Raw genomic sequence first — 27,212 nt, forward strand, 5'->3', positions numbered from 1 at the left:
TGCAAGACCATTTAATATGCTCTGACAATTGGCTCGGAAGCCTGGGTCACTGCCTCCCTTTCACAACGGGCCCTGGGGTCTGCATGTTACATCTCATCTCAAAGCCAGCACTGCTAGCATCCAGCACCCCCAGGCGCCCCGCTGCAGCAGAAGGCCCGGAGCAGCACCTCAAGAGACCTGTACAGTGTGCACCACCCATCCTGATATTTCTAGGACTTTTGGAGGGGCGACAAGGTGGCCCTGTTTGGTGATGGTGCATTGTGATGGGCTGGCATTTGACGTGACAATGCATCTAGATGCTGTTTTAGCAGGTGCTGTGGAAATGCAAACTGTGGCGTGGCAGGCAGAGGAAGTGACAGTTCTGCCCAGGTGTGAATTCTTGGATTGTCACTCTGATGATGCAGCTAAGGCCTTGGTCACAGGAGGCCTCCTTGGGTTAGGGATTATCTCCCTAAGGGCATTTCAGACCAGCCTCTCAGTCTGCCTATGACCCACAGGAGCCAACACACAGGACTCACGCCACACAGGGAGACACTACTCTTTTGGTTCAGTCCATGCTAGTAAATAGCCCGGTGGGGAGATGTCTCCCTCCCACACACACTTTCTCTGGACCAATGAGCCCAAGATTCCTTCTCTAGTCAGGGCTTCACTTTTGAGACTTTGTCAAAGAGCCAGGACCTCAAATTACAGCCTTAGAACATAACCCCCTCAGAGCACAGCACATCCCCTGATCACTCACTGGTGTGACTCCGTAACCGTTCTCCCACCGCTTGCTCCGTCCTTCTGCCACAGCCCTTCACTGTGTTCAATCTGATCCAGATTGTAAACTTCCGGTATCAGGGACCTGTCCTTTGTCTGTGAAGTGCCAGGAGCATTTCCCACACTCTGCAATCTCTCCTTTGGCCTTGTCCACACTGCCTGTATAGCGAGCGCGTCCTTAACTCTGCCCTGCGCTGCTGCCTAGGCACCAAACACTCGTGTACAACCATGGGGCCATGAAAACACACGCCACACCCCCAGCCACAGGGGCACTGTTCTGCATAGGCCCCTGCCGCCCACACTGGAAACTCTCCTCTCCACCCCCTGTAATAAATCAGCCCAAAGCTCCTTCCCAGCTTCACCCAATAAACCCGATGTCTAACACGCTCCTGCAGGGGGCACTACTGCCCAAGGTTCGGCGTCCGCCGGTCATCCCTCCCCCTGCAGGGGGCGCTGCTACACCAGGCTGGCGGCTTGACTTGGCCTGTCTGAAACACTGTAGCGGACGTAACAGCACGCTGCGTCGCGGAGGCGCTTATTTGCATTATTTTTAAAGCTTGATGCTAATTGGTCGAAGTGTCTCGGGCGAATGAAAGGCATGTCGCTATTGGTTGGGACGGTTCCCTAGTCTCTGCTCCCTATGCACATCTCCGGCCCCGGCCCGGAAAGGGGGGTCGGGGTGGATCAGCTGTTCGGAGCGGCGGGGGAGCCGGGTCCGAGCTAAGGGGATCCGGGCTGGGCTGGGGGGGACCCGGGCTGAGGGGATCCGTGGTGCGAGCTAAGGGGGTCCGGGCTGGGGGGGATCCGGGGTGCGAGCTAAGGGGGTCCAGGGCTGGGCTGGGGAAGGGATCCGGGGTCTGAGCTAAGGGGGTCCAGGGCTGGGCTGGGGGTGATCCGAGCTGGGAGGATCCGTGGTGCGAGCTAAGGGGGTCCGGGCTGGGGGGGATCCGGGGTCCGAGCTAAGGGGGTCCAGGGCTGGGCTGGGCGGGATCTGGGCTGGGGGGGATCCAGGGTGCGAGCTAAGGGGGTCCAGGGCTGGCCTGGGGAAGGGATCCGGGGTCTGAGCTAAGGGGGTCCAGGGCTGGCCTGGGGGTGATCCGGGCTGGGAGGATCCGGGGTGCGAGCTAAGGGGGTCCGGACTGGGCTAGGCTGAGGGGAATCTGGGCTGGGGGCCATGGGCTATGGGGGGATCTGGGCAGGGGGCAGCAGGGTCCATGCCGGGGGCACTAGGGAGGGCGCCGTAGAGCAGGGCACTGTGGGGCGAGGTGGTTGGGCCCCAGGTCGGGTCTGGTGCGGGAGTGCTCAGGGTAGGAGCTGGGTGCTAGGGACAGGGCTGTGGATCCACCCAGCAGCTCCTGCCCTGGGCCAGCGCCTCCCAAGCCCAGTGGGCCGGTACAGAGCAGCTCCTGCGGGCAGAGGAGACCCAGCTGCCCTGTCACCCCGGAGGGTCCCTGCTGGATGGGGCTGAGGGCAGGTGGGGATTGGTGAATTGAGAGGTTCCTGCCTGGCAGGGCTGTGAGCCCAGGGCAAACTCGCAGACCAGTACGAAGTCCTGGCCCACGTACCCGAGCCCCACATGCCCCAGAGCCCTGGGGAAGGCCCCTGTCCAGCCCAGTGGCTCTGCCACAGCTGGGAGTGCCTCTGACAGGCCCCCCCGGCTAACATGGTGGGGTCATGCTTCTCTCTCAGGTCCCGCGAGTGGATGGGGATGGAGCCCGTGGAGCCGGACTACCAGAAGCAATTCCAGGCCGCTGTTAGAGTCATTCAGGGCCTGCCTAAAAACGGTGAGTCCAGCATGCACCGCAGACGGCCTAGCGCGGGCTCTGCCGGCTGGATGTTGGGGTGAGTTTCCATGTAGGCGAGGCTCAAACTTGGTCCCTTGGAACTGCCCATAGCCTGACTAAGTGTCCAGTATGGACAGGCCTGTGCCGGCCCCCAGGAGACAGACTAGATGGGAACTAATGGACTGTCTCATCCTCCACCATGTGTCACGTCACAAAACACCCTCACCACGGGCATGGACTGGTCCTCTCGTCGGCAGTCTCAGTAGAAAGGCCGAGGACTGGAAGGCCACTGAACTCTCCGTCTTCTGCCACTAGAGCTGCTCCCCGGAGCAGGGCAGAGGCAGGCTGAGTGAAGGGCAGGATTGATACACTGCCTGGGGTGTATCAGTCCCCAGGACTCTCAGCCAGCATTTCCCACTTGCTGTAAGCACACGCGAGCTCAGCTTGTAGCGTTTCTGTGCTCAGACCTGCGGTGCTGGGGCGGATGCTAGCTAGCGCTTGGCAGAACACAGCTTAATTCCCAGATAGTCTGGTTCTGCAGCGCTGGCTCTAGTAAAAGGGTGGAAAAAGTGGGTTTTTATCAATTAAACTGTGACGTTGACAAGGTGCCACTTCACAGTCGGGTTTCTGACTGTAGCCGTGCTTTGGTGTCTTCTCCTGGCAAATCAGAATTCCACTGGCAATTACACCAGGGAGGATGTTAATTCTCATGCTTCAGGCCACACACTCATCACCGGAGGGCTGTCAGGAAGGAATATCTCTGTTGTACGGTATTGTACAGTTAGGTGCGTGCATGGAGCAGAGGGACTCCTTTTCCTGGAGCTTCCTGCATTGGCTGCTCCTGGAGGCAGGATACTGGAGTGGATGGGCCTTTAATCTGTTCTGTTCTGGCAGTTCCTATGGGCCTGATCTCCAGAGGTGCCGAGCACTTGCACTTCCCATAGACTTCAGTAAGGAGCTGCATGTGCTTAGCAGCTGTGAAAACCAGGCATTTATTTATGTATTTGTCTTCGGGCCACCCCACCCCCATGCTGGAAAATCTTGGCTCTGATGCTTTAGGCCATGTGAAATTTCAGCTTGCACTTAAGAGGAGAAAGGACATCGTGACCAAGCCGCTTTGTGCAGCCTTGTGTACCTGGCATCTGCCCTCCTTGTTTCTCTTCCTATATTAATAGCACCTTATAGTATATGAGGCTTCCCGCCCCAAAACACAAACCCAGTTTCACCCGCCACTGAAACACAGCTACCTCTGGGGTGGAACGCAGCTGCTTTTTAACAGTGCACAGCATCACTACACATCCTCTCAACTTTCCAGCTAAAACTGCAGGGGGTATTTTCGGGAAGCAGAATGTAATTGAGCGGGAATTGGGCCAGGATCGTGGTTAACGCCCTGACTCATGGGTCCTTCAATGACCAAGTGGTCACCTCAGCGCCAGGCCTCTCTGAAGGGCAGAGCTCCAGCAGTAGGGGTGAGTGCTGGGCTAGTGGGCAGAGCCCCAGCGTCAGGATGCGTGTAACAGGCCTGAGTGGCCGTGGTGAGGAAGTGGCCGCAGTCCCTGTGCTCCTGCTCTGATGGCTTTGCGTGTGTTCTAGGGTCCTACCGCCCTCCCTACGAGGTGATGCTACGGTTCTACAGCTACTACAAGCAGGCGACAGTGGGCAGCTGTGAGATCCCCCGGCCTGGATTCTGGGATCCCATCGGCCGGTATAAGTGGTAAGGCTGAAACAGTAACTGTTTGGCATGAGTGCTGTGGCCTGCAGTGCAGCCTTGTTCGTGGGGCATCAGTCATGAGACCTTCTGGTTGGCAGGGACGCATGGAACAGGCTGGGGAAGATGTCCAAAGAGGAGGCCATGGCAGCGTATATCTCGGAGATGAAGAAGGTAGCCCAGAAGGTACAGAGCTCCTTGTTTCCCTGCTGCGTGCAGCTCCTGGGGCTGCTCCACTCGCTCCCCGTGTGCCTTGGGACACCCTGGAAGCAGTGCCCTCGGCATCGTCCCTGGTGGCGTGCAGGCCACGTGGCACACGCTGGCACAGCTGAGGGCTCTGGCTGAGGAGGGCCTGGATTCAGAGTCGTCAGAAGGTGGGGAGGGGAGGGCGCTGGCAGCGCTGGGGAAGGGCCCCAGCCTGGGAAGAGCAGAGGTGCCCTGGCAGAGCTGTGGGGGGGAAGCTTTCGGACCCCGCTTGCCACAGGCAGCCATGTCGGTCCCTCCCTCTCCCAGACACTGCGCTCTGGCCCAGGGTTTGGATGACCGTTGCCTCAGCGCGGGATCCTCCATCTTCCGACCTGGCTACATACACGCTGTTGGGGTTCTCTCCAGGTCATTGACACGATCCCGGCGGGCGAGATGTCTGAGGACGTGTTTGGGTTCTTCGAGCCTCTCTATGAGGTGATACACGACATGCCCCGGCCCCCCGAGTCCTTCTTCAAGAAGAAGGCTGGTAAGCCTGGGGCGTTGGGAGGGGCGCTGGGCTGGGCTGGGCTGAAATGGGCAGAGCAGCAGCCTGGGAGTCAGGACGCCTGGGTTCTAGTCTCGGCTCGGCCACTGCCTTGCTGCAAGGTCTTGGACAAGCTGCTTCACCTCTTTGTGCCTCAGTTTCCCCCATCCATGAAATGATACTTCCTTCTGCTGGTTCCCGCGTGCCCTAGCCTATAAGGAAGGGCCCATCCCTTCCAGCTCCCCGGCCATCCATCGCAGGGACTGATCCGGCCCTCGTCACTGTAGTATCTGAGCGCCTCACAATCCCCATTGCACAGGTGGGGATCCGAGGCACAGAAAGGCGAAGTGACTTGTCGAGGGTCACAGAGGGAGTCTGTGATGGAGCAGGGAATTAAACCTGGGTTCCTGAGTCCCAGCCTGCTACTCTGACCACTGGGCCATCCTTCCTCTTCCTGTCAACCTGGACTCCCAGATGGCGTGCACTCGAGGGCAGTGCGGTCTCGCCCCACTCAAGTGGAGTGCCCCAAGGGTCGGTGCTGGGGCCGGTTTTGTTCAATACCTTCATTAACGATCTGGAGGATGGTGTGGACTGCACCCTTAGCAAGTTTGCAGATGACACTAAACTGGGAGGAGTGGTTGATATGCTGGAGGGTAGGGATAGGATACAGAGGGACCTAGACAAATTAGAGGATTGGGCCAAAAGAAATATGATGAGGTTCAACAAGGACAAGTGCAGAGTCCTGCATTTAGGACGGAAGAATCCCATGCACTGCTACAGACTAGGGACCGAATGGCTGGGCAGCAGTTCTGCAGAAAGGGACCTAGGGGTTACGGTGGACAAAAAGCTGGATATGAGTCAACAGTGTGCCCTTGTTGCCAAGAAGGCTAATGGCATTTTGGGCTGTATAAGTAGGGGCATTTCCAGCAGATCAAGGGATGTGATCATTCCCCTCTATTCAGTACTGGTGAGGCCTCATTTGGAGTACTGTGTCCAGTTTTGGGCCCCACACTACAAGAAGGATGTGGATAAATTGGAGAGAGTCCAGCGGAGGGCAACAAAAATGATTAGGGGGCTGGAGCACATGATTTATGAGGAGAGGCTGAGGGAACTGGGATTGTTTAGTCTGCAGAAGAGAAGAATGAGGGGGGATTTGATAGCTGCTTTCAACTACCTGAAAGGGGGTTCCAAAGAGGATGGATCTAGACTGTTCTCAGTGGTAGAAGATGACAGAACAAGGAGTAATGGTCTCAAGTTGCAGAGGGGGAGGTTTAGGTTGGACATTAGGAAAAACTTTTTCCCTAGGAGGGTGGTGAAGCACTGGAATGGGTTACCTAGGGAGGTGGTGGAATCTCCTTCCTTAGAGGTTTTTAAGGTCAGGCTTGACAAAGCCCTGGCTGGGATGATTTAGTTGGGTTTGGTCCTGCTTTGAGCAGGGGATTGGACTAGAACCTCCTGAGGTCCCTTCCAACCCTGATATTCTATTATTCTAATGAGATTACAGGGACCCGGAGGGGCGGGCCCTGGGCTTGCTTCTGACTAGAACTTGCGCCTGGTTTATCTCCATGTTCCTGAGACGAGTGATTGTATGTGAGAGCCTCAGACCCTCCTCTACAGAGTGGGAGGAGGGCCAGGCTGGGCTGCAGGGATGCCATGGTGTCCTGACGAGGCTCCACCCTCCTTCCTATGCCCCGCCCCCCCAGGGCAGGACACTGACTGCCCAGCTGCGCAGCGTGTCTGACAGCCTGCAGGCCGGGGAGCTTCTGCCTAGCAGGGGTTGGGTGGTTAAATCTGGGAGCCCAGTGTTAGTGGAGACATCCCCTCTGATCCCCCTTTAAAACATCAGCTTGCGCTTCCTTGCCGGGAGTGTTCAGATCAGGGTCACTCGAGCTGCCACCAGCAGCTTTGGTCTGAGGGCAAACTCCTGCTCTGCCACGCAGCCAGTGGCTCTGGCCGTGGCTGCTGGCGGAGCAGAGATCTGCCCTTTGCACTTGGAGCAGGGTCCCTGCCTGGAAGCACTGATAAGTGTGTGTTTGGCTGCCGCCAGTGCTTCGCGTCGCTGGTTGAGCCGTGAAATCGTGAGGGGAGGTTCCCCATGGAGCAGCAGGAGAGCAGCGCTGAAAACAAGAGTCCTGCTATGGGGCTGGCCTTGGAACTGTGAGCCGGGCTTGGCGTGGCAGTGGGGGTGTCACGGAGTCCCCGGGCGCTGCTCTGGAACTGCTCCCCACAAAGCCAGGCAGGACTTCAGGGAGCCTCCTCTCCCTTGGAGCAGACTGTCCCCAGGGCAAGAAGCTCACACGGCTTCACCTCCTGGGTCTGACCTTGGAGCATTCAGCATCCTCTGCCCCTCTGGGCGCTTCCCACAGCGAGTCCACCCAGGTGGGGTCCTGGGGAAGCCAGAGGGTCCTGCACCCCCACTTCGCAGTCAGACGTGACTCTCAGCCAGCCAGTAACACAGGGGTTTATTAGATGTCTGCCCTCACTTCCAGTCCCCAGCCAGCTCCAAACTAAAACCCCCTCCAGCCCCTCCTCTCTGCTGAGTTCCTTTTCTGGGCCAGGAGGTCACCTGGCCTCTTTGTTCTCCCACACCTTGAGCATCCCCTTGCAAGGGAGAAGGGCCCCGGCCATTAGTTGCTGGGAGACAGAGTGTCGGCCAGAAACTGAGGCACCCACACAGTATTCAGAGGAAACATTAAGAACAGTCCCACTTCGTCACAGGGGGGTTCCCTCTGAAGAACAGCCCTGGAGCACCCCCGGAGTCGGCACTGAATGACTGGCTTAGGCCCTGCAGCATGAGGGCCTGTATCTAGGGGAACTCAGTGGTCTTGTCCTCATGGAAGTGCTGGCTCCTCTTTGGAGCCTGTGGGTGATAGAAACGTGCTCTGTCTCCAGAACGTGAACGCAGAGCCTAAGCTACCAGCCATTGCCCACCTCAGGGGGTCTCCATTTGTGACACCGTGGCGCGCCCCTGGAAACCTGCACACATGGCCTCTGACTAGGAATGGGACAACTTTGTTAATGAGAGACCTATGGGGAGGCTGTTGACTCAGGCTTCATACAGAGTGAGAGGAGGCAGCTGCTTAGCTCCTGATTTAAATCACTTGGTTTGTTTTTAGTCATTGATTTAAATCAGGATGAAGATTTGTAAAAACTAGTCTGAAAGTTTGTCCTGTTGCATCTCTAGGTTTAAAATGGATGAGCTCAGTTCAAAATGCTGCTCTTTGGTAGGGTTGCCACCACTGGTAGGGTTTCCTGTTTGAATTCTACAGAACTGCTATAAGAACATCAGAACGGCCATATTGGGTCAGACCAAAGGTCCATCTAGCCCAGTATCCTGTCTTCCAACAGTGGCCAATGCCAGGTGCCCCAGAGGGAATGAACAGAACAGGAAATCACCAAGTGACCCATCCCCTGTCGCCCATTCCCAGCTTCTGGCAAACCGAGGCTAGAGACACCATCCCTGCCCATCCTGGCTAATAACCATTGATGGACCTATCCTCGAGGAACGTATCTAGTTCTTTTTTGACCCCGTTATAGTCTTGGCCTTCACAACATCCTCTGGAAAAGAGTTCCACAGGTTGAATGTTGGGAATCATTAAGAAATTGATAGATAATAACACAGAAAATATCATGTTGCTTCTATATAAATTCATGGTACGCCCACATCTTGAATACAGTGTGCAGATCTGGTTGCTGCATCTCAAAAAAATACATTGGAATTGGAAAAGGTTCAGGTTTCTTCACACAACGCACAGTCAGCCTTTGGAACTCCTTGCCAGAGGATTTTGTGAAGGCCAAGACCATAACAGGGTTCAAAAAAGAACTAGATACGTTCCTGGAGGACAGGTCCATCAATGGTTATTAGCCAGGAGGCTGGGATGGTGTCCCTAGCCTCTGTTTGCCAGAAGCTGGGAAGGGGCGACAGGGAATGGATAATTATCTGTTCTGTTCATTCCCTCTGGAGCACCTGGCATTGGCCACTGTTGGCAGACAGGACACTGGGCTAGATGGACCTTTGGTCTGACCCAGTATCACCATTCTGATGTTCCATGCATTTATCTAGTTTGTTATAGTCAAATTGAGGAGGGCTCAGAGAAGAGCCACAAGAGTGATTAAAGGATTAGAAAACCTGCGTAACCGTGATCAACTAGATTACGCTCCTTGATCTTAACAAAGAGAAGGTTACGGGGTGACTTGATCCCGGACTAGTACCTACATGGGGAGCAAATGATTTACTAATGGGCTCTGCAGTTTAGCAGAGGCAGGTGTAACATGGTCCCGTGGCTGGACGTGGAAGCCAGACCAATTCAGATCTGGCAATAGGGTGTGAATTGTTACCAGCGAGGGCAATGAAGCACTGGTACAGCTTACCCCGGGCCCTCAGTGGCACTCTTTAAATCAAGGTTGGCTGGTTTCCCAACAGCTCTGCTCCAGGACGTGTTCTGGGGCAGAGCTCTGGCCTGTGCTCCGGGAGGTCAGAGGGAAGGATCACATTCTGGCGACAAACAAGGCGAAACTGCCTCCCGTGATTTCCCTTGGCCAAACGGAGCCACGCAAGGAGCCGAACGAAGAGCCTGGTTCCAGGGTCGTCAAGCAGCTGCTGACTCAAGGATGTTGCAGTGTGGGGTGCTCTGCTCAAGGCGTCTTAAACAGGCCTGATTCCAGACAGTGCTGAGAACCTGCCGGCTGAACTCAGACCTCTCCTGGGTGTCTCAAACTGGCCCCCACCCCCACCCCCATCACTAACCACGGCCAGGCAGTGTGAGGTGAGCTGGCTTTGTAGACTCGCTCCGTCAATCACCTACGCTGCGGAGCAACGCGTGTCTGACCATGGGACTCTTCCGCCCATTGAGGAGTGGGAGAGGCACTTTGTGAATGGACGTCCCTATGGACAGCAGAGTGCAGCAGCATCTGGTCAGGGAAGCAGCTGTGATACCAGCCCCTCCCCCTGCATCAGTGCCCCCACCCCTGTGCCAGCAGATGGGAGGCACAGACAAGCTTCCCTCCGGTGAGCCCTGCAGGAGCGGGCACAGCTCGGGGAGAGCACATCGCAGTCTGCTCTGGCACTGTGAGGGCAGGATGGTTATCACCCGGCACCCGGCAGCAAGACCCTGCCTGTGTTCTCATAGAATCATAGAATCTCAGGGTTGGAAGGGACCTCAGGAGGTATCTAGTCCAACCCCCTGCTCAAAGCAGGACCAAACCCAACTAAATCATCCCAGCCAGGGCTTTGTCAAGCCTGACCTTAAAAACCTCTAAGGAAGGAGATTCCACCACCTCCCTAGGTAACCCATTCCAGTGCTTCACCACCCTCCTAGTGAAAAAGTTTTTCCTAATGTCCAACCTAAACCTCCCCCTCTGCAACTTGAGACCATTACTCCTTGTTCTGTCATCTTCTACCACTGAGAACAGTCTAGATCCATCCTCTTTGAACCCCCTTTCAGGTAGTTGAAAGCAGCTATCAAATCCCCCCTCATTCTTCTCTTCTGCAGACTAAACAATCCCAGTTCCCTCAGCCTCTCCTCATAAGTCATGTGCTCCAGCCCCCTAATCGTTTTTGTTGCCCTCCGCTGGACTCTCTCCAATTTATCCACATCCTTCTTGTAGTGTGGGGCCCAAAACTGGACACAGTACTCCAAATGAGGCCTCACCAGTGCTGAGTAGAGGGGAATGATCACATCCCTCGATCTGCTGGCAATGCCCCTACTTATACAACCCAAAATGCCATTAGCCTTCTTGGCAACAAGGGCACGCTGCTGACACATGTCTCGGGGGCATTTGCTGGGTTCGGTTCCTAGCACCCGGCACAGCGATGTGACCTGCTGGGCAGAGCCCGGCTCCTCTGGGGGGAGAATAACCGTGCAGGGAGAGTTCGTGCTCTGCACACAGCAGCCTGCTCTGTCGCTCGCTTTGCCGTAACTGGTGGGGATGCAGGACAGACCCCGGGGAGCCCCCGTAAGCCACTTGCTTTCTGGGCCCCGGGGGCTCTGCGCCCCTTGGAGGAATGGGGCCCGCACTCCTTGTGTGAGCTCATTGGACGCTTGGTGCTACTAGCGACCTCTGTGAGCCGCTTCCGCAGACCCCGGGGCCCTAGTGTTAACCCCGTGCATGCTGCATCCCACCACGGCCGTTACCCAAGGAAGGATCGAATCGCTGGTCGAAGCCAGGACCAAGGCCCTTGTGGCCAAGCAGCCAGGCTCCTCCAGGGCTACGGGCAGCCTAGACAGGGTGTCTGCAGGGCCGGGCCTGCTGCACACTGCTCCTGGCGGGAGAGCTGCCATCCTGGCTCCAGCTGCTCTCGCGGGCACTGCCCCTCGTGGCTCCCAGGGCTTGCTGGAAGTGGGGGGTCTAGGCCACAGCCATCCGGTGGGGTCACCTTGCCAGTGCCGCAGGCTCCCTTGTGCCAAGGCCTCCTATCTGCCACCCACACAGAGCTGGAATCACCCGTGCCAGGCTGGGATTTGCCCCGTGACTGAGATCCCAGAGGAAAGACACTCACCTCCTCCCCACACACCCACGCGTGGTCCTGTCACACTCCAGCCCTCCCAGTGATGGACTCATGGAGCTCCGTAGCTAGCTTAACAGAGAGGGAGTTTGATGATGGCCTGTAAATACCTGCAGGGGCGCAAATATTTGGTAATTGAGGGCAGACAAAGGCCTAACGAGATCCAGGGGGCAGACGCTGAAGCTAGGTAAAGTCCGAACAGAAACCGGGTTTTTAGCAGCGAGGGGAACTAACCAGCGGAGCAAACCCCCCAGGGCCGCGGCGGGGAGGGGTCTGGTCCTTCCTGCGTAGTGTGTGAAGCTGTCAGGATGGGGGAAGCGCCCCCAGAGGGAAATGGAGGGAGGCTGCTCAGAGGGCTTCCCGTGTCAGTGTGGACGTGGGTGGCCCAGCGCATGCTCAGCCACAGGCGGGAGGGGCCCCTTTAGCGGTCCCCTCCCCAAGGCCCAGGGGGTGGGAATGGGCTACATCCCTCCTCAGGTTTCCGTACTGGGAGGAGAACAAACCCAGTGTCCTGTCTGGAAAGGGCGCAGGGCCTGCACCCTAGGGTGGGGTGGGGGTGGGCACAGGGGCAGGGCCTGCACCCCAGGGTGTGGTGGGGGTGGGCAGGGGTCGGGTGGTGGCTGGCACAGGGGCAGGGCCTGCACCCCAGGGTGTGGTGGGGGTGGGCAGGGGTCGGGTGGTGGCTGGCACAGAGGCAGGGCCTGCACCCCAGGGTGTGGTGGGGGTGGGCAGGGGTCGGGTGGTGGCTGGCACAGAGGCAGGACCTGTTCCCCAGGGTGGGGTGGGGGTGGGCAGGGGTCGGGTGGTGGCTGGCACAGGGGTTCCCCAGGGTGTGGTGGGGGTCGGGTGGTGGCTGCATTGTCAGCTGGGATGATTGTTTTGGCGTCAGGGATTCCGGCGTGTGGTTATTCCATGGTGGGGCACGTGGGCCGTGTGTGGCGCTGGATAAACACCGTGTGCGGCACTTGTAACTCCTGGGACATGGGGCTTCTCTTGGCTGCAAGTCACATTCAGTGGCGCTTTCTCCCCTCCAGGAAGCTTCCCATGAGGGATCACCCCCACCGGAGTGCCATGTTGGGGACTATGGCAGTCTTGTCATTTGTCCTCATCAGTGTCTGCGGTGGCCAGGGCCCTGCGCTGTGTCCTGGGGAGAGTGTTATGTAGTTAGCACAGCAGGGCCATGATTGAGAGCCTGGACTCCTGGCTCTGCTACTGACTCCATGGCCTTGGGCACGTCCCTTCTCCTCCCAGTTCCCCATCTGTACAGTGAGTGCTGTGCAATGAGGTGAGCTCTAGGTAATAATTGGAGATATACCAATCTCCTAGAACTGGAAGGGACCTCGAAAGGTCATCGAGTCCAGCCCCCTGCCTTCATTAGGCAGGACCAATTTTTGCCCCAGATCCCTAAGTGGCCCCCTCAAGGATTGAGCTCACCACCCTGGGTTTAGCAGGCCAATGCTCAAACCACTGAGCTATCCCTCCCCCCTAGAGCTTTGTGTGAGCCAGGGGCGGTGAGATCCCAGATGAGCCGCACTCGGGGAAGGATCAAACCTCCCAGGTGCACCTGGTGGGCGTTGCTTCCTGCGCACGGAGCTTTGGCCTTCCAGTGACTGCCCCAGCCTGTGGCGCTGGGTCACAAAGGACTGTACTGCTGCGATGAGCCCCCTGCTCTCCTGGTGCCTGGCCAGAGAGTGTGTCCCCCCCACCCCTGCTGAGCCGCCCATGTCCCCCCCGAGCCGTGTGTGTCCCCCCACTCCCGCCAAGCCACCTGCCTCCCCCCAGAGCCATGTGTGTACCCTGCCAAGCCACCTGTGTCCCCCCATCCCTGCCAAGCCACCCGCCTCCCCCCAGAGCCATGTGTGTACCCTGCCAAGCCACCCGCCTCCCCCCAGAGCCATGTGTGTACCCCTGCCAAGCCACGTGTGTCCCCCCACCCCTGCTGAGCCACCCGCATCCCCCCAGAGCCATGTGTGTACCCCGCCGAGCCACCCACATCCCCCCACCCCTGCTGAGCCGCCCACGTCCCCCCGAGCTGCATGTGTCCCCCCACCAAGCCACCCGCCTCCCCCCAGAGCCATGTGTGTACCCCCGCCAAGCCACCCACATCCCCCCACCCCTGCCGAGCCATGTGTGTCCCCCCACCCCTGCCGAGCCACCCACCTCCCCCCAGAGCCATGTGTGTACCCCCGTCAAGCCGCCCATGTCCCTCCCAAGCCATATGTGTCCCCCCCCAAGCCGCGTGTGTCCTCCTACCCCTGCTGAGCTGCCCGCATCCCTCCCGAGCCATGTGTGTCCCCCCACCAAGCCGCCCATGTCCCCCCCCCCAAGCCGCGGGCATTCCCCCACCCCGCTGAGCCGGGCATCTCCCGTTCCAGGCGCCGGGCCGGGCCAGGCCGACGAAGCCCCTGAGAGCAGCAAAGTGCCCAGTGACTCGGAAAGCGACGTTTACAGCGACACCCTGGAGCAGATGGAGCCTGGTCAGGTAACGCTGCTCACGGAGCGAGCCGCCCGGGGGGGCCGGGTCCAGACCCCTTCGTGGTCCTGTGCCCAGAGCTCGTCCCCCCTTCCGCCCCACTCAGCACGGTGCCCTGATTTCACAGCCACCGGCTGCCGTGCCAGGCCTGGCTCTGCAGCGCCCTGTCCCAGCCTGCCTCTGCTCAGCAGGGGTCTGACTTCCCTTCCCTGAACCCAGGCTCCCTTGCTGCCCTCTGGCCGCCTGCACTGGACCCCTGTTCTCCGGCCGTCCCCAGGGAACCCTGCGCCATGTGAACCTCCCAACCCCAAATCAGTCAGAGCCCTGATCACAGCCGCGCTCCCCTCCCTGTGCACCGGGCAGGGGCCTCGCTCGCTGCAGAGCATGAGCCACCCGCTCCCCTCACGTGTGTGGGGTCAGGGAGAGAAGGACCCCTCGGGGCCCTGCACTGTGCTTGGGGGCAGTGGGAGGAGAGCCCCAGCCCCTGTGCTCCCACCCCCAGCAATGGCTCTCGGACCCCCCAGAGCTGCCACTGATGCTCCAGGGAGCGGGGAGGGGAATGGCTCCGTGGAGGGAGCTTGGTCTGGTTTCATTTACTTGTATTAGGCGGAGGTGTGGCTGTGGGAATTGTGCAAATCAAAACTCAGTGTCTCTCACCCCAGGTGTTCATGGGTGGGTCTCTGTGCTGCGGATTGGCCAAGGGACCCCTGCACTCCATGCCGGGTTTGCTCAGGTGTTTGCTGGTTGCTTCCAGCCCAGCCCTCGGGCAGCAGGATAATTCGGGGGTCACCCCAGGGCTGGGCTGGAGTGTGGGGCTCACAGACTGTCCGGTACAGCCCAGCATGTCCTGCTGGGAGATGCTTTGTGTAGGATCAGTTCTCTGGTGGGGGTATAAGATGGCAGGGAAAGTCCTGTGTTTGGTGGGTGGGAGCCTGCGCTGGGACCCCTGGCTCTGTTCCGGGCTTTGCTGCAGCTGGGGCTAAGTCACGTCTCTTGTTTGTGAAATGGGGGGGATGATGCCGGGTTTAATCGAAGCCCTTGGAGACCCTTGTTGGCCAGGGGCAGAAAGGCAGCTTGTTGTTTGTAGGTGGCTGTTGTGCGTGAGGTGGGGAAGGGGCACAGGTCACGCAGCGGGGAAGCCGGGAGCCCTGACTCCCAGTCCCCTGCTCTGAGCACTAGACAGCTGGCCTCTCCCTGCCCCAGTATCCTCGTCCCCTCTGCACCCTACGGGCTGGACGCTGCGTCCCCCAGCACAGGGGGTCTCACTGCAACTCCTGCTGCCCTCTCCCCTCACGCAGGCTGGTCAGCGCGTGGCCGGGCAGAGCCTTTCCCTGAGCAGTCCTCACACAGCCGGCCTGCGCGCCGACGCCGGGCCTGAGTCCCCGGCCCGAGGGGGGGGAGAGCTGGGCGAAGGCGGAGAACCAGTCGGGCGGAGCAGCGATGGCCCCAGGCCCCTCGGCACAGAGAGAGGTGGGTGTGGCACCGGCCCTTTGGCGTGGGGTGGGGCCGAGCCAGGGGCCTCAGACCTGGGTGGAGGTGGGGTGGGCGTGCAGGCCCCTCTCTGGGTTTGCTGGTAGTGGGGTGCTGGGGGGGAGCTGGGAGCTTGGTGGAGGTGGGGCGGGCGTGCAGGCCTGTCTCTGGGTTTGCTGGTAGTGGGGTGCTGGGTGGAGGTGGGGCCGGGCGTGCAGGCCTGTCTCTGGGTTTGCTGGTAGTGGGGTGCTGGGGGGGAGCTGGGTGGAGGTGGGGTGGGCGTGCAGGCCCCTCTCTGGGTTTGCTGGTAGTGGGGTGCTGGGTGGGAGCTGGGTGGAGGTGGGGTCGGGCGTGCAGGCCCCTCTCTGGGTTTGCTGGTAGTGGGGTGCTGGGGGGGAGCTGGGTGGAGGTGGGGTCGGGCGTGCAGGCCCCTCTCTGGGTTTGCTGGTAGTGGGGTGCTGGGGGGGAGCTGGGAGCTTGGGGGTGGGGGGGTGGGCGTGCAGGCCTGTCTGGGTTTGCTGGTAGTGGGGTGCTGGGTGGAGGTGTGGCCGAGCGTGCAGGCCCCTCTCTGGGTTTGCTGGTAGTGGGGTGCTGGGTGGGAGCTGGGTGGAGGTGGGGTCGGGCGTGCAGGCCTGTCTCTGGGTTTGCTGGTAGTGGGGTGCTGGGTGGGAGCTGGGTGGAGGTGGGGTGGGCGTGCAGGCCTGTCTCTGGGTTTGCTGGTAGTGGGGTGCTGGGTGGGAGCTGGGTGGAGGTGGGGTGGGCGTGCAGGCCCCTCTCTGGGTTTGCTGGTAGTGGGGTGCTGGGTGGGAGCTGGGTGGAGGAGGGCTGGACGTGCAGGCCTGTCTCTGGGTTTGCTGGTAGAGGGGTGCTGGGTGGGAGCTGGGTGGAGGTGGGCTGGACGTGCAGGCCTGTCTCTGGATTTGCTGGTAGTGGGGTGCTGGGTGGGATCTGGGAGCTTGGTGGAGGTGGGGTGGGCGTGCAGGCCTGTCTGGGTTTGCTGGTAGTGGGGTGCTGGGTGGAGGTGTGGCCGGGCGTGCAGGCCCCTCTCTGGGTTTGCTGGTAGTGGGGTGCTGGGTGGGAGCTGGGTGGAGGTGGGGTGGGCGTGCAGGCCTGTCTCTGGGTTTGCTGGTAGTGGGGTGCTGGGTGGGAGCTGGGTGGAGGTGGGGCCGGGCGTGCAGGCCTGTCTCTGGGTTTGCTGGTAGTGGGGTGCTGGGTGGAGGTGGGGCCGGGCGTGCAGGCCCCTCTCTGGGTTTGCTGGTAGTGGGGTGCTGGGTGGGAGCTGGGTGGAGGTGGGGCGGGCGTGCAGGCCCCTCTCTGGGTTGCTGGTAGTGGGGTGCTGGGTGGAGGTGGGGCGGGAGTGCAGGCCTGTCTCTGGGTTTGCTGGTAGTGGGGTGCTGGGTGGGAGCTGGGTGGAGGTGGGGCGGGTGTTCAGGCCTGTCTCTGGGTTGCTGGTAGTGGGGTGCTGGGTGGGAGCTGGGTGGAGGTGGGGTGGGCGTGCAGGCCTGTCTCTGGGTTTGCTGGTAGTGGGGTGCTGGGTGGAGGTGGGCCGGGCGTGCAGGCCCCTCTCTGGGTTGCTGGTAGTGGGGTGCTGGGTGGGAGCTGGGCCGGGCATGCAGGCCTGTCTCTGGGTTTGCTGGTAGTGGGGTGCTGGGGGGGAGCTGGGTGGAGGTGGGGCGGGCGTGCAGGCCTGTCTCTGGGTTTGCTGGTAGTGGGGTGCTGGGGGGGAGCTGGGTGGAGGTGGGGTGGGCGTGCAGGCCTGTCTCTGGGTTTGCTGGTAGTGGGGTGCTGGGTGGGAGCTGGGTGGAGGTGGGGTGGGCGTGCAGGCCTGTCTCTGGGTTTGCTGGTAGTGGGGTGCTGGGTGGGAGCTGGGTGGAGGTGGGGTGGGCGTGCAGGCCCCTCTCTGGGTTTGCTGGTAGTGGGGTGCTGGGTGGGAGCTGGGTGGAGGTGGGGCCGGGCGTGCAGGCCCCTCTCTGGGTTTGCTGGTAGTGGGGTGCTGGGTGGAGGTGGGGTGGGCGTGCAGGCCTGTCTCTGGGTTTGCTGGTAGTGGGGTGCTGGGTGGGAGCTGGGTGGAGGTGGGGTGGGCGTGCAGGCCGGTCTCTGGGTTTGCTGGTAGTGGGGTGCTGGGTGGGAGCTGGGTGGAGGTGGGGTGGGCGTGCAGGCCTGTCTCTGGGTTTGCTGGTAGTGGGGTGCTGGGTGGGAGCTGGGTGGAGGTGGGGTGGGCGTGCAGGCCCCTCTCTGGGTTTGCTGGTAGTGGGGTGCTGGGTGGGAGCTGGGTGGAGGTGGTGCTGGGTGTGCAGGCCTGTTTCTGGGTTTGCTGGTAGTGGGGTGCTGGGTAGGAGCTGGTGGAGGTGGGGGGGGCGTGCAGGCCCCTCTCTGGGTTTGCTGGTAGTGGGGTGCTGGGGGGGTGCTGGGTGGTGGTGGGGCGGGCGTGCAGGCCCCTCTCTGGGTTTGCTGGTAGTGGGGTGCTGGGTGGAGGTGGGGTGGGCGTGCAGGCCTGTCTCTGGGTTTGCTGGTAGTGGGGTGCTGGGGGTGAGCTGGGTGGAGGTGGGGCGGGCGTGCAGGCCTGTCTCTGGGTTTGCTGGTAGTGGGGTGCTGGGTGGGAGCTGGGTGGAGGTGGGGTGGGCGGGCGTGCAGGCCTGTCTCTGGGTTGCTGGTAGTGGGGTGCTGGGGGGGAGCTGGGTGGAGGTGGGGCGGGCGTGCAGGCCTGTCTCTGGGTTTGCTGGTAGTGGGGTGCTGGGGGGGAGCTGGGTGGAGGTGGGGTGGGCGTGCAGGCCTGTCTCTGGGTTTGCTGGTAGTGGGGTGCTGGGGGGGAGCTGGGTGGAGGTGGGGCGGGCGTGCAGGCCTGTCTCTGGGTTTGCTGGTAGGGTCGTGCTGGCAGGGAGCTGGGAGGAGGTCAGGCGGGCGTGCAGGCCTGTCTCTGGGTTTGCTGGTAGGGGGGTGCGGGGGGGGAGCTGGGTGGAGGTGGGACGGGCGTGCAGGCCTGTCTCTGGGTTTGCTGGTAGTGGGGTGCTGGGTGGGAGCTGGGTGGAGGTTGGGCGGGCGTGCAGGCCTGTCTCTGGGTTTGCTGGTAGTGGGGTGCTGGGTGGGAGCAGGGTGGGGGTGGGGTGAGCGTGCAGGCCTGTCTGTGGGTTTGCTGGTTGTGGGGTGCTGGGTGGGAGCTGGGTGGAGGTGGGGTGGGCGTGCAGGCCTGTCTCTGGGTTTGCTGGTAGTGGGGTGCTGGGGGGGTAGATGGGTGGAGGTGGGGCGGGCGTGCAGGCCTGTCTCTGGGTTTGCTGGTAGTGGGGTGCTGGGTGGGAGCTGGGTGGAGGTGGGGCGGGCGGCGTGCAGGCCCCTCTCTGGGTTTGCTGGTAGTGGGGTGCTGGGGGGGAGCTGGGTGGAGGTGGGGCGGGCGTGCAGGCCTGTCTCTGGGTTTGCTGGTAGTGGGGTGCTGGGGGGGAGCTGGGTGGAGGTGGGGCGGGCGTGCAGGCCTGTCTCTGGGTTTGCTGGTAGTGGGGTGCTGGGTGGGAGCTGGGTGGAGGTGGGGGGGGCGTGCAGGCCTGTCTCTGGGTTGCTGGTAGTGGGGTGCTGGGGGGGAGCTGGGTGGAGGTGGGGCGGGCGTGCAGGCCTGTCTCTGGGTTTGCTGGTAGTGGGGTGCTGGGGGGGAGCTGGGTGGAGGTGGGGCGGGCGTGCAGGCCTGTCTCTGGGTTTGCTGGTAGTGGGGTGCTGGGTGGGAGCTGGGTGGAGGTGGGGTGGGCGTGCAGGCCTGTCTCTGGGTTGCTGGTAGTGGGGTGCTGGGGGGGAGCTGGGTGGAGGTGGGGCGGGCGTGCAGGCCTGTCTCTGGGTTTGCTGGTAGTGGGGTGCTGGGGGGGAGCTGGGTGGAGGTGGGGTGGGCGTGCAGGCCTGTCTCTGGGTTTGCTGGTCGGGGGGTGCTGGGGGGGAGCTGGGTGGAGGTGGGCTGGGCGTGCAGGCCTGTCTCTGGGTTTGCTGGTAGTGGGGTGCTGGGGGGGGAGCTGGGTGGAGTTGGGGCGGGCGTGCAGGCCTGTCTCTGGGTTTGCTGGTAGTGGGGAGCTGGGGGGGAGCTGGGTGGAGGTGGGGCGGGCGTGCAGGCCTGTCTCTGGGTTTGCTGGTAGTGGGGTGCTGGGTGGGAGCTGGGTGGAGGTGGGGTGGGCGTGCAGGCCTGTCTCTGGGTTTGCTGGTAGTGGGGTGCTGGGTGGGAGCTGGGTGGAGGTGGGGTGGGCGTGCAGGCCTGTCTCTGGGTTTGCTGGTAGTGGGGTGCTGGTGGGGGAGCTGGGTGGAGGTGGGGTGGGCGTGCAGGCCTGTCTCTGGGTTTGCTGGTAGTGGGGTGCTGGGGGGGAGCGGGGTGGAGGTGGGGTGGGCGTGCAGGCCTGTCTCTGGGTTTGCTGGTAGTGGGGTGCTGGGGGGGAGCTGGGTGGAGGTGGGGCGGGCGTGCAGGCCTGTCTCTGGGTTTGCTGGTAGTGGGGTGCTGGGGGGGAGCTGGGTGGAGGTGGGGTGGGCGTGCAGGCCTGTCTCTGGGTTTGCTGGTAGTGGGGTGCTGGGGGGGAGCTGGGTGGAGGTGGGGTGGGCGTGCAGGCCTGTCTCTGGGTTTGCTGGTAGTGGGGTGCTGGGGGGGAGCTGGGTGGAGGTGGGGCGGGCGTGCAGGCCTGTCTCTGGGTTTGCTGGTAGTGGGGTGCTGGGTGGGAGCTGGGTGGAGGTGGGGCGGGCGTGCAGGCCCCTCTCTGGGTTTGCTGGTAGTGGGGTGCTGGGTGGAGGTGGGGTGGGCGTGCAGGCCTGTCTCTGGGTTTGCTGGTAGTGGGGTGCTGGGGGGGAGCTGGGTGGAGGTGGGGAGGGCGTGCAGGCCTGTCTCTGGGTTTGCTGGTAGTGGGGTGCTGGGGGGGAGCTGGGTGGAGGTGGGGTGGGCGTGCAGGCCTGTCTCTGGGTTTGCTGGTAGTGGGGTGCTGGGGGGGAGCTGGGTGGAGGTGGGGCGGGCGTGCAGGCCTGTCTCTGTGATAGCTGGTAGTGGGGTGCTGGGGGGGAGCTGGGTGGAGGTGGGGCCGGGCGTGCAGGCCTGTCTCTGGGTTTGCTGGTAGTGGGGTGCTGGGGGGGAGCTGGGTGGAGGTGGGGTGGGCGTGCAGGCCTGTCTCTGGGTTTGCTGGTAGTGGGGTGCTGGGGGGGAGCTGGGTGGAGGTGGGGTGGGCGTGAAGGCCTGTCTCTGGGTTTGCTGGTAGTGGGGTGCTGGGGGGGAGCTGGGTGGAGGTGGGGTGGGCGTGCAGGCCTGTCTCTGGGTTTGCTGGTAGTGGGGTGCTGAGGGGGAGCTGGGTGGAGGTGGGGTGGGCGTGCAGGCCTGTCTCTGGGTTTGCTGGTAGTTCAGCTCCAGGCTGAGCTGTTGCTGTGCTGATACACGGCAGGGAAGGGAAAGACGCTGAGTCAGGGAAGCAGATGTTGGGGCCAAGGAGGGGACCAGCCAGAGGTGCTGGAACTGGGGGGCTGCTGCAGCCCCCGGCCTGATGTGGTTTCCACCATATGCAGGGTTTGCAGTTTGGTTCAGTGACTCTCAGCCCCTCCCCTGGTTCACATTGTCCCAGCCCCTTGGAGCAGCTGCTCCAGGCAGTTGGCGAGGAGCTGGGGAGCCTTCCCCCCAGGTCGCCAGGTCGAATCCAGCCCAGCCCTGGCTGCGCCGTGTCCTCTGCTGAAGGAGTTGGTGGGTCTGAGGGACGGGGTGTGTCGCACACGCTAACGCCGTGCGGGCAGAGCCGCCAGGGACTGAATGGGCCGCGGAGACCGACCCCCCCCCCATCTCCCCGGGTGGTCCTGCCAGGGCAGGGCTCAGGCACCTGCTGGCCCAGTTCAGCCTCTTTAATGGCCCGGTCCCATGGGGCCCTGAGTGTCCCCCCTGCTTCCCTGAGAGCTGGGGCTGGTGCCTGTGCCCAGGCTGTGCCCAGCTGCTTCTTCCCAAGGCATTTGGCTTGTGGCTGCCCCTCGGGCGTGATTCCCACCGCGCTCTGTGGGTCATGTTTCAGGAGGCCGCTGTCACATGACCGGCCCGGTCCTGTGGAAACGCCAGCTGGGCAGGTCTCGTGCCTCTGCCCTCTGCACACACTGTTGGGGGTTTGCACCCCCCAGGCCGTGGGGCAGCACGTGCCACGGGAGCCCTGGCACATATCGCAGGGGCTCTCAGGTGTGAGCTGCGCCCAGGACTCAGACTGGGCCCGTGGGCTGTGCCTCTCCGGGCTGAGGAACGGTTCCTGAGGAGCGTCTTGGCACATCTCTTCTGAGCACATGGAGGGCGGGAAGCTGCTGCCTTTGTCTTCTGGCCGCCCAGCCCCGCAGGAGGTGTCTGGTTTGGGGCAGCACAAGTGGACACAGGCCATCTGCATGCAGGTGATGCCGTGTCGTAATTACTGCGCCTGCCCCGCATTCGTGGACGTTAATGGGTTACGTCTGGCAGCACCTCTGTGAGCTGGGTCAGTGTCATTATCCCTCTTACACCGGGGAAACTGAGGCACAGAGAAGAGAACTTGTGCCCAGGCTGCTGGCACACAGCCATGTGCCCTCCCCGCAGGACCCATCTTCCCCTCCCCTCGCCGCTCAGCCTGAAGTGCCCCACGCATCCCCAAGGCCCAGCTCCTCGGGGCGGCAGGGGACAGCCTGCGCTCAGCAGGGGGAATGGGCTGATGTTGGCCGTGGACAGATCCATCCTCTCTCAGCAAGCCCCCCAGGCTCCACTGTGCCCCATGGCACAGGCCTGAGGTTCCCCAGGGGTTCCCCACTCACTCGTGTGGAGCGAGAGCATCTGGTAGGAAGAGCCGTCCTGTCCTGACGGAGAGAATCCTCCGCCTCCCTTGGGGCGCTGTTCCCATGGCTACACACCCTCGCTGCTCGTGCCCCCATTGCCACCCCGGAGCTGCCCCCTCCGGCAAGGCTGGGTAAAGCAGCCCAGCAACGGGCTGAGGAGGAAAGCGATGCCCCACGGCAAGGCCACCTGCGATCCCGTCTGTGCCTTGTCTAGCGCGTCTGCCCCACTCACCTCTAGAGGGGGCGATTCTCCCCGCCAGCGCCGTGCCGCAGGCATGGAAGCGCGGGCACTGGCATCCCGCCCTCTCGAAGCAGAATCCAGCTTATCTCCTCCTCCGGTCACGTTCTGGGCTGGGGCTTACAGGCTGCTTGGCCTTGACAGGTTAATTTGTAACAGCTCGTGGGATAAGGCCACCCTGGGGCTGAGTGGGTCCAGAGTGGCCCCTGGGCTTGGCCTGCTCCTTGCCCAGCCTGGTGCCTCCATGGAAGGAGCTGCTCTCTGCTCCCAGGTGCTGCTGTGAGGTGCGGCTCCAGTCTGTGTTAGCTGGTAGGGTCTGGGGCTGCCGGCTGGAACCAGGGGTGCTGGTCTGTGCTCTTTGCAAAGCCCGGTGCCTCCATGGAAGGAGCTGCTCTCTGCTCCCAGGTGCTGCTGTGAGGTGCGGCTCCAGTCTGCGTTAGCTGGTAGGGCCCGGGGCTGCCGGTTGGAACCAGGGGTGCTGGTCTGCGCTCTTTGCAAAGCCCTCTCTGCATCCTGCCCCAGTGTGAAGAGGGCATCACGTACCCCAGAGCAAGGCTCCTGCGAAAGGGTTTCCTGGACAGTGCTCTGGCCCTGGGGGGCCTGCAGCAGGGGGGATACAGTGCAGCCTGAGGAGCAGGACAGACCACAGGGCTGGGAGTCAGGACTCCTGGGTTCTCAGACTCACCAGGACCTCGGGCGAGCCACGTGATCTCTCTGTGCCTTGTTGCAGCCACGCTGTGACTCGCGCTAGCAGTGTCCATTGGACGCACTCGCCATCACTCTCCTCTCCCGACCCGCACGCACAGCACACGCCGGGGCCCAGAGAGCGACACTGGGTCATGGCGCTGGGGGCTCTGTGCCGCACTCGGTCAGACGGGGGCGCTTGGCTCAGCGCAGCTGCCTCTCCTTGGGGATTGCAGGGCGGTGGGTTCAGGCATGGGCCAGGCTGCCGAGCCAGATCTCTGCTCTTCTCCCCTAGCGCTGAGACGCTGGGCCTGGGCCGGGCTGGGAGCAGGGTGAGGGGCCTGGGCGGCCGGCAGTTTAGCTTGGGGTCCGCGCTGCCAGAGAAGTGACGCTGACTCCGGATGAGCATTGCCAGCCCGTTCACACACAGCAAAGCACCGGCCCACTCCCATTGCCCTCCGGGGCGGGGCGCGGGGGGTGCTCTATTGTCTCGTGAGCCCTGGGGCTCTGGGTCCGTACTCGGCTTGCCAGCCTGCGCTGAGCCTGCATTGCTGGGCTGTCTCCGCTTGGGAAGAGTGGCCTGTTCGCAGCCTTTGCCGTGTAGACAGGCCCTGAGTTCATGCGCTGACCACAGGCCCAGCCTTCCAGCTCTCCAGTGGCCAGCCCAGGGGCCTGATGTTCTGTGGTTCCCCACACAGGCAGGGCCATCTGCTCCCATGCAGCCGTCTGCCACCCCCGCCCACAGGGAACAGCCCTGGGGTGAGCTTGTTCCGCAGCCAGAAGGGGCCGCTTAGTGCTTGTGGTGCAGACACCTGGCCCCATGGACTGAGACCCCCCCACTACCCAGCGGACTTCACAGCCCGGATCCCCACCCGGTTGTGCCACACGGGCCACCACCAGGATGCCTCTCTAGACTTGGGCTGACGCCCGGCGTGTGCTGCCAGGGTGAGCTCTGCAGGGCAGTTCCCCGGTCGAGCGGGCAGCAGGCCCTCCGGCACCAATGGCCCGGATGCCGGGAGCAAGCAAGGTGCTGATGGGTCAAGGCACCTGGGTCCCTGGCGTACTTTGCTCATAGCCGGCGTCCAGCTGCGCTCACTAAGGCGTGGGATGGATCCTGCTGCGTGCTGCCCCCTACTGGAGTCAGCGCTGAGGTAGTGCTGACCCGGCCCTTCCTGACGCGTCTCCTGCCCCAGGGGAACATCTGCCTCCCCGGCCCGGGAGTCTCGCCGGGGGCAGGGGCACTCTGGCCCCAGTAGCAGAACCATGAGTGCTTTGGCGAAGTGATGGGCTGGGGATTGGACAGAGCTGTGCCACCGTCCCCCATCTGAGTGGGCTCCAGCAGAGCACGTCCTCCCAGCTGAAGGTCACTGCCCGGCCGCCCCAGAATCCCCTGGGGAAGTGGCTTGTACCTGACAGGGTTAGCCCCAGCCTCGCGCCACCGAGCCGCACCCTCCTGGGCTGTAACGCCTGGGCCTGCAGTGTCCCTAGATTGCAAACTCTGGGGCAGCCGTCTAGGACGACGCCTCGTCCTCCTGATCTGTCCCTCTGGCATCCTTGTCCCTCTGCCCCACAGAGCTGCAGGCTGCCCCGGGAGCCAGGGGCTGTCCTGATGCTGACCAGGGGGACACAGCGAGCGCAGGGCTCCGGCCGGAGCTGGATATGCAGCTGCTTGGCACCGTCCGCGCCCTGCAGGACAACATGCGGAGCGTCTTGAAGAGGCTGAGCCACCTGGAAACGCTGAGCACCGCGCAGGTACGAGCCCCTCACCATGCCGAGGCCACAAGGGGGCGCTTTCCAGGCCGGACACCCCCTTGCACGCACACGCCCTTGGTTAAAATCGGGGCGGGAGGGGGAGGCAGATGGTCGCTATCAGACCGCAGGGCCTCACAGCAGCAAGGTGAGCGCCTGGGGTCAGGCCCCTGGTGCAGACGGGCTCTGCTCTGGCCAGTGGCTGGGAGGCTCGGGGCCAGGCTGCCGCGCCAGCTGGAGCCTGGGATGCGCGTGGCGCTGCCGGTGGGTGTTTAGCTGAGACTCCGCTCCGACGCTGACTCACGGGGTGACCCCAGCAAGTCCCTGCGGGGCAGGGCGTCGGGAAAGGGACAACGTGCTGGTGTGTGAGCCCCGGGGTGCAGAGCAAGGAGTCGTTGCCCTAGGCTGGGGGGCGGATCCCGTTATGCCCATGGAGGGGGTGTGCAGTGAAAGTGGCAGTGGTTCTACATGGCAGTGAATGGGCTAGGCTGGGCTCCAATCACTGGGCCCAGCTTCCCAGCCTCTCGCACCCGCCCCGTTACCCGCCAGCCCGTGTGGCGCTGAGCTGAGCCTCTTTCTGTCTTCCAGGGGCACGAGTCTGGGTCCGGCCCTCGCCCCCCGCCGGCCGCGCTCGGCACGCAGGTACGGCTGTGCTCCAAGACGCGCTGCGCTGCAGGCCCGGCTGCGAGCTGCTGCCCCCGTTTCCCGGCGGTTCCTTCATCTCCCAGTCACACGTGCAGTGCGGCTGGGCCACCCTCGCCACGGCTGGATTACAGCCGGATCCTGGGGAGCGGTGCAGCCGGGGAGGAAGGGCCTGGCGGGGGCAGAGGGCCTGGGAGGTGCTGTCCCTGGGTGTGGAGAAGGACAAGGACTCCAAGAGGAAGAAGTGGGGAGAGACACTTAGGCTTAGCCTCCAGCTGCAGCTGCCTGCTGGGCTTGTGCAGCCTGGAGTGACGCGTCGAGCAGCCCCAGCAGCTGGCAGAGCAGAGTCTAGGAGCCAGACCCTCGTCCGCCCAAAGCCACCGTGGGTTCAGCCCAGCCGTGCTCTGCGCTGATCCCAGACCGGGGGATCATGCAGCTGCTCCCCGGGGCACTGGCCACCAGCAAACCTGCCCCGGGTGTCTAAAGGCAGGTCCCCAGCTGGGCGGCAGAAGCAGCGGCCCGGGACTCAGGAAACCAGGCGTCTCTTCCCCGCTTGGCCACAGGCTCCGCATGGGGTCTGGGGTGAGTCTCTGTTGGGGTCCGAGCCCTGGCTGGGCCCCTTCCTGCTAGTGAGTGACGGCCCTGGGTGAGCAAGGGGCCTTCGGGCCTGCCCTTGGTGTCTCCGTCGTTTGCCTCTGTGAGGTGGGGTGATGCCCCCTCTCCGGAGGGAGTCGTGTGAGACGCTCACTAGTAACTATGGTGACGATACGCCGACACTTGGGCCCTAACGCTGTGTCTCAGGCTCTCCCGAAGGGAGATGGTGACGCTGTCTCTTGGGGAGGGGGTCCGGGGGTTACTGAGCTAGAGACGCTAATAGAGCCGAGAAGCAAAGTGCAGCAGCAGGGGCCCCTCTCCGAGCCCCTGGGCCCAGCACCCAGGAGCCCTCAGGGTCGCTAACCCCTCCCCACCGCCCTGTGCTCGTTCCTCTCCGCAGAAGCCGTCCCGCTGGCCGCTGGAGGTCTCTGCTCGCACCCTGCTGTTCCTCCTCGCCTGGCCCTTCGTCGTCCAGTGGCTGCTGCGGCGTTTCCAGCGCAGGAAAAGGGGATTGTTCCCTGTCTGAACGCGCAGCACTGAGCGGAAACCCCAGGAACGCGCTGCCTGGTTGGAACTTGCAGCTCAGCCATCGGGACTCAGCACCCAGCAGACCCGCAATGGGTAACGAAAGTGGTTCTCCTCCCAGGAGCTGGGAAAGGAGAACAATCCAGGCGGCGCTCGCTGGGGGAGCGACGCGCTGTCCCCCCGGTGCCAGGGACAGCTCCTCTGAAGGACAAACCACTCCAGAAGTGTGGCAAGGAGCGATCGGATTCAGCACTAACTCAGCAAGCCCAGCGCCGTCAGCACGGTCGGGGGGACCCCAGCCTTGGTCTGGCCCAGCCTGTTCTCCTCTGAGATGCCATTTCACTTGCGGGAGGACAGGGGGACACTCATGTGAGACCCGCCAGCAGGCTCCTGTCTCTCCCCACTCGCACCTCAGGTGACCTGCACCACAACAGTGGCAGCAGATAAACGCCCCATTAAAGAAAAACAGCTTTTCCGCTGTCTGTTCATGTCATTCGTCGTAGGGTGGCTGGTGCAGCGAGCGCGAAGCACAACAGCCAGCCTGCAAGGGAAACTGGTCCCCTGTTGAGAGGCCGTTCAC

At 62.5% G+C, this 27,212-nt stretch overlaps 1 protein-coding gene across 3 annotated transcripts; it reads left to right on the plus strand.

Moving 5' to 3' along the window:
* The first annotated feature begins 1,373 nt into the window (after positions 1-1,373).
* On the plus strand, positions 1,374-27,107 carry ACBD4 (acyl-CoA binding domain containing 4). 3 transcript variants are annotated; one of them, XM_044999558.1, is made up of 10 exons: positions 1,407-1,472; positions 2,449-2,543; positions 4,137-4,257; positions 4,353-4,437; positions 4,864-4,984; positions 13,862-13,968; positions 15,258-15,429; positions 24,696-24,874; positions 25,460-25,513; positions 26,508-27,107. In XM_044999558.1, exons 2-10 carry the CDS (start codon positions 2,462-2,464, stop codon positions 26,631-26,633), a joined length of 1,047 nt encoding a protein of 348 aa, XP_044855493.1. In that variant the 5' UTR covers positions 1,407-1,472; positions 2,449-2,461; the 3' UTR covers positions 26,634-27,107. The 3 variants fall into 3 exon arrangements, with proteins under 3 accessions (XP_044855491.1, XP_044855493.1, XP_044855492.1); XM_044999557.1 differs by lacking the exon at positions 1,407-1,472 and adding an exon at positions 1,970-2,233; XM_044999556.1 differs by lacking the exon at positions 25,460-25,513 and having other exon boundaries at positions 1,374-1,472; positions 2,448-2,543.
* Positions 27,108-27,212: the final 105 nt, after the last annotated feature.

This window comes from Mauremys mutica, chromosome 25, assembly GCF_020497125.1.
Source record: "Mauremys mutica isolate MM-2020 ecotype Southern chromosome 25, ASM2049712v1, whole genome shotgun sequence".
In the NCBI taxonomy this organism is placed as follows: Eukaryota; Metazoa; Chordata; order Testudines; family Geoemydidae; genus Mauremys; species Mauremys mutica.

Bases quoted from the DNA above. Each gene is read 5' to 3' on its own strand.
- ACBD4 (XM_044999556.1), top strand. From the start codon at position 1,400: ATGCACATCTCCGGCCCCGGCCCGGAAAGGGGGGTCGGGGTGGATCAG. The intron at 4,258-4,352 runs GTAAGGCTGAAA...TCTGGTTGGCAG, and splicing joins CCCATCGGCCGGTATAAGTG to GGACGCATGGAACAGGCTGG. The intron at 4,438-4,863 runs GTACAGAGCTCC...GGTTCTCTCCAG, and splicing joins TGAAGAAGGTAGCCCAGAAG to GTCATTGACACGATCCCGGC.